The 9,825-nt window shown below is 43.8% G+C and overlaps 4 protein-coding genes across 4 annotated transcripts; 1 reads left to right on the forward strand and 3 right to left on the reverse strand.

Moving 5' to 3' along the window:
• Positions 1 to 448: 448 nt before the first annotated feature.
• Positions 449 to 2,953, reverse strand: peng (Pumilio and CPL domain-containing protein penguin). The gene is made up of 5 exons (XM_064682571.1): positions 2,528 to 2,953; positions 1,766 to 2,462; positions 1,275 to 1,677; positions 792 to 1,210; positions 449 to 737 (listed from the first exon to the last, which is right to left on the reverse strand). Exons 1-5 carry the CDS (start codon positions 2,854 to 2,856, stop codon positions 561 to 563), a joined length of 2,025 nt encoding a protein of 674 aa, XP_064538641.1. The 5' UTR covers positions 2,857 to 2,953; the 3' UTR covers positions 449 to 560.
• A 471-nt stretch (positions 2,954 to 3,424) lies between these two features.
• Positions 3,425 to 5,331, forward strand: LOC135428522 (M-phase phosphoprotein 8). The gene is made up of 4 exons (XM_064682572.1): positions 3,425 to 3,969; positions 4,043 to 4,186; positions 4,307 to 4,710; positions 4,829 to 5,331. Exons 1-4 carry the CDS (start codon positions 3,538 to 3,540, stop codon positions 4,848 to 4,850), a joined length of 1,002 nt encoding a protein of 333 aa, XP_064538642.1. The 5' UTR covers positions 3,425 to 3,537; the 3' UTR covers positions 4,851 to 5,331.
• A 1,236-nt stretch (positions 5,332 to 6,567) lies between these two features.
• ND-24 (NADH dehydrogenase ubiquinone) lies at positions 6,568 to 7,781 on the reverse strand. Its single transcript, XM_064682573.1, has 3 exons — positions 7,626 to 7,781; positions 6,982 to 7,500; positions 6,568 to 6,918 (listed from the first exon to the last, which is right to left on the reverse strand). The coding sequence occupies exons 1-3, from the start codon at positions 7,662 to 7,664 to the stop codon at positions 6,748 to 6,750; spliced, it is 729 nt and encodes a 242-aa protein (XP_064538643.1). The 5' UTR covers positions 7,665 to 7,781; the 3' UTR covers positions 6,568 to 6,747.
• A 319-nt stretch (positions 7,782 to 8,100) lies between these two features.
• Zpr1 (zinc finger protein Zpr1) lies at positions 8,101 to 9,824 on the reverse strand. The gene is made up of 2 exons (XM_064682579.1): positions 8,991 to 9,824; positions 8,101 to 8,931 (listed from the first exon to the last, which is right to left on the reverse strand). Exons 1-2 carry the CDS (start codon positions 9,691 to 9,693, stop codon positions 8,234 to 8,236), a joined length of 1,401 nt encoding a protein of 466 aa, XP_064538649.1. The 5' UTR covers positions 9,694 to 9,824; the 3' UTR covers positions 8,101 to 8,233.
• Between the last annotated feature and the right edge of the window lies 1 nt (position 9,825).

The raw sequence follows: 9,825 nt of genomic DNA on the forward strand, positions 1-9,825 counted from the left end.
GTTAATATACTGATTATATTCTGCCTGATCTCTGAGAATAAAACCGTAAATTCTCTTTTTGAAAAATGTAAATGTCGCCTTTCTATGCGATTTTCATGAAATCTAGTAACGTTTATAGATTTTAATATTTAACTATTCTCCCAAGCAAAAATATGTTACTTCGCCTTTTAATGCGATTTTCAAATATAATATTAATGTTCACAGATTTAAATGCTTATCAAATTAATATTTAAGCTTCTCCCTTTTGGTAAATCTCCTCCGCAATCAAAAATATGTAAATTCAAACTGATTCTTTGTATGAAAATCTTGTTGTCTTCGAAAGATATGTTGGACATGCTCTTTAATTACCTGTTTTTTTAGGATCCTTCTTCAGTAATAGTAATAGCTCCCTCCCAAAGAATATGAAAATTTAAGAAATATTAATGCTTGATACAGAAATTAAACCAAATTAAAAAAAGGAGCATGAATATACTCTATTTAAATATAGTATCGTTATTTTCAAACGCATTTACTAAAACTAATCAATAGATGACTATAAACTAGAAGTTATTAGCATGTTTCTATTTCTTCAGTTTGCTGGCCAACATTTTGGCACCCGACGACTTTTCGCTGAGCAGCAGTTTGCCCAGTTCGTGCTCCTCGATAAGCGAACGGAAGCTGTCCAGCTGGGCCGGCGAACCCTCCACCAACTTGACGAGCACATAGCATGCACGATTGATGCCCAGCCAGGATTTAAGCTACAAGGAAAACAATTTAATAACTTGTCAAATTTTGGATTGCCAGCCAATTACCACATCGCTGGACAAATGCTGCAGCAGCTGCGCACCAAATGGAGCTGCTTCGTGTTTCTGGTCATTTTTGATAATCTTTTTGAGCACATGATGCATGCCTGCATCCTCAATGCCAACCACAGTGGGCAACTCCAACGGAGCTTTGGGCTCGTCCTCTTTTGGTTTTTTCGCTGGAGTGGTGCCCTCCTCTGAATCGCTCTCCTCGTCGCTGCTAACGGGCGGTGGTGCGCCGGCATTTAGCTGATTCTGATTCTTATTCTTACGCTCCTTTGTGGCTTCGGCTATGTAGGCTTCCACATCATGCGGTTTCTTCTTGTTCTGTGCAGCACCTTCACCTGGCAATGTGGAGACGCGCCAGTCGGCAGCTGTGACCACAGGAGCCAACGCTGTGACGGCTTTTATATAATTCTCGCCAGTTACTACAATACAAAAGGGTTGTGAATGTGTATTCAGGCGGTCGGTGCAAGCTACTGTACAACTCACTGTGGTTAAGTATGTCAGCCGTGACCAGTCCAATGTGACTGTTGGAAAGCCAAAATGCTGGATCCTCAGCAATGGTCTGGGCAATGGGTGCCTCGATCTGTTCCAAAATCTCCTGACGACGTGCCTGTTTCTCCTTTTTGCCATAGGCCAAGCCCTGTTCGATGGTCTTAATGAAGCCTGGATGAAAGCAAGTTGTATCACCGGGCGCGACCAGCCACTGGACGACACGACGTCCATACTGATTGGCCACTAGGGTCTTTAGATCCCCGTGCAAATGATCATAGATGGCCTTTTTGGTGGCCTTTGTGTCGTCGAGGGCATTCAACAGTGCTATGAGAAAGACATGGCCATGCTCGTGTATGGCAATCTTCAGCAGATGCTCCTTGATGTTCTTAATAATGGCCTAAGGATGTGCAAAAGGAGGTTATGAATGCTGGGACTAATGGACAACATAACGGATTTGAAGGTAAATTGTGAAATTCTTGGCTTACTCTGCGATTTTTCGGTGTTGACTTGTAGAAACATATAATTGCCGCCTCGGTGCCATCCTTGGTGGTCAGCATGTGCGGTATCAATGGAGCCAGGGCGGTGACCGTTTCCTCCAGCTTCTCTTCGTCAGTGGCTTGCATGAACTCGAGTATGACGGCATGGACCAGAGAATTGTCTACCAGATTTTTATTGGCAATATGATCCAGATTGGCCTTGACGGCGCCCATTATGGAGGCTTTCATGTTGGCAGCATCTTTGTATGTGTCGCTCAGGGTGTGCACATCATCGTCCTTGGATTTCTTGTACAGATCGCTGTAGAACTCCTGGCGCATGTAGCGCCGCTGCTTTTCGGTGCCATTCAAATAGATATGATCCAATATTTTGCTGGCAATGTTGTGACCCGACAGCCGCACCACATTACCCAACAGAGCATCAACCAGCTTGCCTTTGGTGGCCGGTGAGCCATACTTGAGCATGCGCTGGACACAGAAGTGCGCATATTTCGACTGACACATCTCCACGGCGTGCGCCATCAGTTTGTCGGAGAGCTCGGCTCGCAGTGCGGGTGTCGCATGCTTCAGCATGCATTGGAGTACGCGTGCGGTGTCGTGTGCCTTGGCCACCTTGGAGATGGTGTCGCCAACGTTGAGAATTTTGTACATTTGCTCCACCAGCTTGTCCTTGTTTTGGGTGCGACGACTGCAGAGGGTCATGAATTGGATATATATTTAATAAATGGCACTCCTTTTACACTGAGAACTTACCATTTAACCTGTTCGTAGATTTTCTTGACCTCCTGCGTGACTTCGTAGGTATCGCATTTACTTTTGCGTTTTAGCTTAAGCTCCTTCTTCTCCTGCTTAAACTTAGTCCAGTCCTGCTTTTCGCTAACTTCGTTTTGGCCAGCTTGCGGCTTACCACCATTTGCAAACTTATTATTTTTGCCCTCGAAGCCGCGTTTTCCAGCGGTTTTGAATTTATTCACGGGTTTACCCTTTGCGCTAGCATTATTTTTGAATGGCGGCTTTTTAGTTGCTGGCTTATTTTCGGTTTTGGCTGTAGCCGTTGGCTTGGGTTTATCTGAGTTAAGCATATTTACAATTTGTAAGACAAAGCAAGAACTGTGAAATGTTGTGTTTGTGTTCGCTCAACGACAACACGTGCCAAGTGATTGTTACCGCGTATTGATGAACAATCTATCGATATCGTTATCGACACAAAAAGAAGTGCTGTGTAGCGTAACCGAAAAATGTCCAACATTGTGTACATTGTACAAGAGGTTGCATACTGATGATAACAGCCATTGTTAACTATCGATAGCATTATTGAATTTATACAGAAAACATTATAGCATATAATATTTAAAATATTTAACTGGAATATAACAGCACGTCGTCAGTCCGACAGCACTGACCCATATCAGCTTTATGCTAGTTGAATTTAATTAATATCTAGCTTTAAGCTATACTAATAATAACGACAGGTGGACATATATGAGACCTGCACTTTAAATGGCTTACACAAATCATAATAAAAAAAAACGGTATACACAACACCCATTTTAAAGTCAAAATATAATAAGTTGTTTATTGTGAAGTGCATTATATCGTTATCGCAGACTATCGATAGTACCATAGCTGCTTATCTCATCCCTATTGTACAGTCGCCACAGTCGCGACGGTGGATATATAAATAATTGTTGTTTTATTTTTTTCGCGGCAAAAACTAAAAGCATTCTTTTCAACACTCCAGAAATTAGCGAAAATTTTAAATAATGGTTAAGCTTGGCAAAAAGAAATTAGCTGAACTCTCCGAGTTAAGCAAAAAGAAATCTTCCGCATATTCCGACAGCGATGAAAATCCGAAAAACGGAGCCAGCAATTCGGGCGATGACGAGAATGAACCCAATAAGGAGTCCGACGATAAGCCGGAAATTAGTTCCAAGAAGCAAAGGGCCTCCACTACCGCAACAAAATCAAACACACAAGACGACAGCGACACGGATGAAAGCGATGATATGCCACTGAATGGCAGCAAGGGATCTGGTTCGAGTGCCCCACCGCGTAAAAAGCAACGGAAGACGCTCAAACCCAAGGCCAAAGGGCCGACGACAGCTGCCGAAAAGAATCATAACAAGAAATCGTCATCCAAATCGGATGAGCCCGAACTAGACGAGGACGATGACAATATAGATGCGGAATTCGAGGTACACAAAACATTGCCAGCACCCGGCTGACAATTTGCCTATTTAAACAAATTTAATTTTAATTAAATAACAGGTTGAGGCCATTGTGGGCCACAAAACCAAGCGCGGAGAATCGTTTTTCCTAGTGCGCTGGAAGGGCTATGGCAAAGATTCCGACAGTTGGGAGCCCGAGGCCGAGTTGAACTGCGATGACCTGATCGAGGAGTATCGCAAGAAGGTGAGCCCAAATCCTCAGCTCCTCTTGGCATAGTCCATCTATTTCGCTTTTCGTTGCCTATGCGACTATGTGTTGTCCCGTTCTAACTGGCTTGCAAATTGTATATATATATTTGTATAGGATGGATCCAAGAAGAGCACTAGCATTGGAAAAAAGTCGCCGGCCGGCCCCAAAGCGGGACGTGGACGCAAGTCAAACAAGAAAGAAGAGAGCGATCCCGATAAGGAATGGGCAGTTGAACGCATTCTCGACTTTGTGGATGATGATGAGCACGGCGGCCTGTATCGCATACGCTGGAAGGGATTTGGTGCCAAAGAGGACACCTGGGAGCCCGAATCCAATTTGTCCTGCGAGGGCCTCATCGAAAAGTTCAAAAAGGGCCTGGATGAGCATCGCAATGTCGATGTGAAACATCTACGCGAATCGCCGAAGAAAACTAAGCGCTTGGTCAACGAGACAATTCCACGTTCCAATTTACACAATCGCATTGAGCGCTCATCCAAACGGGCTGCTGCCAAGAATCGGTAAGACAACGAGCTCGCCCAACTCTCTCTCTCTCTCTTTCTCTCCATCCCCATCAAAATATTTCTCTCCCTCTTTGATTTGTACCATGTATTAATGCTTACTCGCTCGCACACACAGCGTTTTTTATGGCGAGGAGTGAAAGGGCCCACCACGACGACAAAACAAATAAAAGAGCGAGATCGAATCCAGGAGTAGTAATCGAAATTGAATTACAATTTTAACGCAATTAGCTTAAGTTGATGACACGTGGAGTTGGTCAGCGTAGACGCACGTTCCTAGCTCTTAAGTGAATTGTTTAAGTACGAAAATCCAATACAACACACACCACACCACACACCCACTTTAATTTGTAAGCTATAAACAATCTGCAAAAAGTCAGAAGAGTTTCTGAAAAAGTATAAATAGCAGTTAATTTATATCTCAATGATTGCCTAATCCCTTCAATTTGGTTTACAATTTAAAAGGAATCCATCATTTACCTTAGGCCTTAAGTTGAAAATCCCTGAATTAAATTGTTTCGTGGTAGTAAACTAATGCACACAGTTTCGTTTAAGATTCGAACAATGTAAGCGGCATTGACTGTCATGAGTATGATTATATAAATATAAATGTAAACCATATTTCAATTGCCTTTTATTAAAGCAAATAAAATGAGTGTGTGCATTAAGAGCATAAGATTAACAATTGATTGCAATAACCGCAATCAGCAATGGGAATCACGCATAGAATTGTGCGAGAGAATTGTCTCGAGAGACGAACGAGCAATATAATGATGTGCATAACTGCTTACCTTGCTTCGTCTTTGACCGCTCTGTGTGATTCTTTGGTCTTGAATAAAAGGTTTACTAAACTAAACTGTAAAGTCAACTATGATCGAGTAATATGTACATACATGGTTATTATAAAAGTTATATTTAAATTGCTAGTCATTTTTCTCACTTGTGCTTACTCCACGCACAAAATTGTTAATACACAAAAGTTAGCTTTCTATTCACTTGTGCTCGGGACCATATCCCTCTGCAACTGCAAATTTGACAGTAAATATTGACAAATTATCGATACAAAGTTACAACTGTACCTGCGAGCTTATTAGTAAACCCGTCAAGGATGCTGCTACCTTGACATATTTATGGGGTTTCGATAACGGCAGAGCCTAGTTCAAAAATACCCTTCGCTTTAACGAAACTGTTCAAAGCGCGGCTAAGTGTGCTTTATAGAATAGTTCTTTATTTCGAACTATAATCAAATATATTAGATTTAGAATTAGCTTTAAAGTAAGTAAAGACTCATAGGTGGAACTGATTGGCCTTCGGCAAAGCTGTTAGGATATGCTAAACGAGCGCTAGGACAATGTCTCCAAAAAGTGCACACAGACCCAAACTTCCGTGTAAAGCAATCTTCCAAGTTTCAGAGATTTTACAAACAACTCAATTTTAACACAGCAAGCGAGCAAGTATTTTGGTTTGTATGGATGTGAGTAATTCAAAATATTAGTTAAGTTTTTTGGTCATGCTTAATAAGGGTCGGGAACATTGCAAAGATCTTTTCACCCACAGCTTTTGTGGTTACAGGCTCCAACTAAATTTACCTCAACAAAGCTAAAGTCAAGGAAAGGCGACTCTACTCAGTTCTTATTCCAGAAAAAAAGGTACTGCTTAGCATTAAGTGTTTTTATACACTTGTGTAACGTATATGAAACACTGTTTTCCAGATATTTGCTCCGCATTTATAAGCTTTACAACATCCCTTGAAAAATCGAATTAACATCCGATATTCTATATCATATAGCTTAATCGTTCGTCAATGGATTTTGTAGAGGTTTTTGCAGGCTGAGTCAATCCAATGCAAATTAAACATAGCTTATGTACAGACATCGTAAATCGATTTTAATTATAACATCCATTTGGGTTTATTGCATTTAAATTGCCATTTGACAAGCTGTAGCTGTGTTCGTGTGTCTATATGTGTTTGTGTGTTGCACAAAAGAGGAGAATTGTTTGTGTACAAGTTGAAGCTAAGCTAGGGTTCAATTGTGTTTAGAGGCCCGCTTGCAGACCGAATCCGGGACCCTTTGGCTCCTCGCTCAGTGAGGTGGGGTTGCCTTTGGGTTCGCTGGCGAAGCGTCCGTTGCGCGGTCCCGGCGGTGAGATCTTATCCGCTTTAAGATCACCCAAAATTGACTGCATATCCGCACTGGTCAGATCCTCCTACAGCATTAAACGTGGCATAAGTTAGACAGTAAAAACAAATTCGTTCATGGGCACACTCACATAGTAGTCATCGTTTATGGACACCATCGGCGCATTGACGCAGGCGCCCAGACACTCCACCTCGGAGATGGTAAACTTGTTATCCTTTGTGGTCTCGCCAACGCCGATGCCCAGCTGCTTCTTGCACGTATTCAGGATCTCGTCGGAGCCGCGCAGCCAGCAGGGTGTTGTTGTGCACACCTGGATATGATATTTGCCCGTTGGCTTGCGCATAAACATTGTGTAGAATGTGGCCACCTCGTATACGCGCATATTGGGTAGGCCGAGAATTTCGGCCACCTTGTGCATGGCCGATATGGGCAGCCAGCCGTACTGACGCTGTGCCAGATCGAGCAGCGGAATCATGGCACCACGCTTGTGACCCTCTGGATAGATGCTCAGTATGGCGTCCACACGCTTCTTGTTCTCCGCGCTAAACTCGAAGGGTATGCTCGGATTATCCTCGGGTGTGTCGCGATGCACGAATAGATTGTCGCTGCGCTGTGCACTGCTGGTGGCAATGGCACGCAGGCTGCCCCGCTGCAAAGACATGCATTTTGTGATTGTTATTGTTTTTTTTTTCGTGCAAAAATTACATAACTTGTCACTGGCAACGGGCATTTGTATGCCAGCCGTTGCCATTTTGTGGGCGTCAAATTACTTACGACAGCAGCCAGCGTTTTTGCGGCACAATTCGAAAGCATTTTATGCGCTTTCAATCAAAATAACCAGAAAAAAAGTTCAATTTAATTGGAAGTGTCGGTGCCACTGGCAGTGCCTCAAACGATTTCGATTGCCTCGATTTCAAATCAGCTGGCGTTGCTAGCTTAGCTACCAGCTATCGATATATCGATTGGACACTCCATCGCTTCAATATCGAAATATATTTGGCGCAGTATTCGAATGTCAATTAATCGCTGTTAAGAAAGGAAAATAATTTGGGTAACCGTTTGTTTTATTATTCATTGTAAATGTATTCTTTGTTTATTGTGCAATGAAAATAGCTGTCTAGCTGCCTGAATACGTGTGTGTAAGCGCAATTAAAACCAGAGATGTCGTATTATAATTTTGGCACGGAAGGTGTTATACCGACCGCAAAAGGTACACCACTTCAAAGTATAGAAATTATCAAACAGCTGCTTTATGCTTGCAAAAGTATTTATTATTCAAAATCTTTCAACTACACCACAAAGTTAACTGTTGTTACATGTTACAATTGAATTTGCGAATTGTTTAGTAAATGCATATTTTATAAGAGGTATAAGGCATATTATCACGCATCCTTCTCATAATTTTCAGTTTTCATATCATTTAGACCCAGCTCTTCGTTGTCTTCAAAGCTGCGCTCGTATCGCTCCACGGTCAGTTTATCGTCTGCCTCATCGTTATCGGTGAGCGACTGGACATAAGTATTGCCAGCCGGATCTTCCAGCACGAGGGTGATCACCTGCTGCAATTTGAGCACATTATCAAAGGTGTCCAGAAATCGTTCCAGATTTCGCTTCGACGGCTCATCGGCAGAGTCGTGAAACAATGTGCCGTCCAGTTGTTCGCGCATGGCCACCAGCAAGCCTTCGATGGTCGTAAAACGGCCGCAGAGCGCATTGGGACCCACATCCATGTCCAGTTCCGGTATGGACAAGCTGCACGTTTCCGATTTGAGAACATCGCGCGTCAGATCCTCTTTAGAGGCAATGCGCACTTTGAATCGCACACCCTCTGGCTCAATGCCGCCGCCAGACTTCACCTCGTTCGTTTTGTGACCGCAACTGGAGCAGACGGTAGCCATGATGACCACCTCCTTGAAATGCGGTATATTTGTCAGCTTCATATTTGTCTCGCACGGCACCTGACAGTTCGGACAATTCGTGGCAAACTGCAGCACCTCTCCGTGCAGATTCTCAATGTTCCATTCGCCCTCGGCAATGGGTTTTAGCAGATTCTGCTCCTCGTGGTTCTGATCATAGAGACCTGCGTGGCACACGGCAAATGTTACACATGGAGAACAGGGCTAAGAAAGCAAAACTCACCTAATTGTTCGTTTTGCGCTTGGGTGCGCGTAAAGTGACCCACTTTCAACTGTGGATCGCTGGCGGGTGCTAGTGGATTCTCAATGAAACTATTGCCGGAGATATCCTCGAGCAGCAGGCGAAAGGGTTTTTTCAGCAACTTTAACTGGCGCAAACGATCGATGAAGGCATCGATGGACGTTGCCTCTGTGGGATGGTCAATGCGGCGTTTCTCCTGATCCTGCGACAGGCCAGCTATTGTGCGCTCAATGATGCCCTCCACGGTGGTGACCTCGCCCTTCTGCGACTGCACGGGTATCTCTAGCTCCACCTCTGGTATGCTGATGCTGGAATTGTCGGAGCGCACAACACGGCGATTCAGATCCGATGGCTTCTGCACATCCAGCTCGATGCGTACGCCGTTCTTTTGTATCTCTGACGCCGATTGCATTTCATTATTCATGTAGCCGCAGTGCTCACATTTGAAGGACATCAGCACAACCTCACGAAAGAATGGTATCTTGGTGGGCAGCAGACGGGTTATTCCCGTTTTGAAGCAGCTCATACAGGCGGATTCAATCTCGACCAATTCCCCTGCCTGCTCGGCGTTGATGTCCTGAAAGATGGGCTCTTGTTGTGCTGTGGCAGCGGCACTAGCGACAGTGGCAGAGACGGTCGCATCGGCACTCTCGGCCGCAACAGTTGTGCCTGCCCCACTGGACATGTTATGACTTTAATTTTCGTAAATAAAAACAAATAAACTTTTGCCGCAAGCAACGTGCATTCAGTGCTCTCGATTGTTCTGTTGGTTTCGCTAGTGTTGGGCAGCGCTGAGTAATTATAATGAGCAACGTTT

This window comes from Drosophila montana, unplaced genomic scaffold, assembly GCF_035044405.1.
Source record: "Drosophila montana isolate Dmon_TW-CO22-7 unplaced genomic scaffold, ASM3504440v1 contig_2481_1, whole genome shotgun sequence".
Classification (NCBI taxonomy): Eukaryota; Metazoa; Arthropoda; class Insecta; order Diptera; family Drosophilidae; genus Drosophila; species Drosophila montana.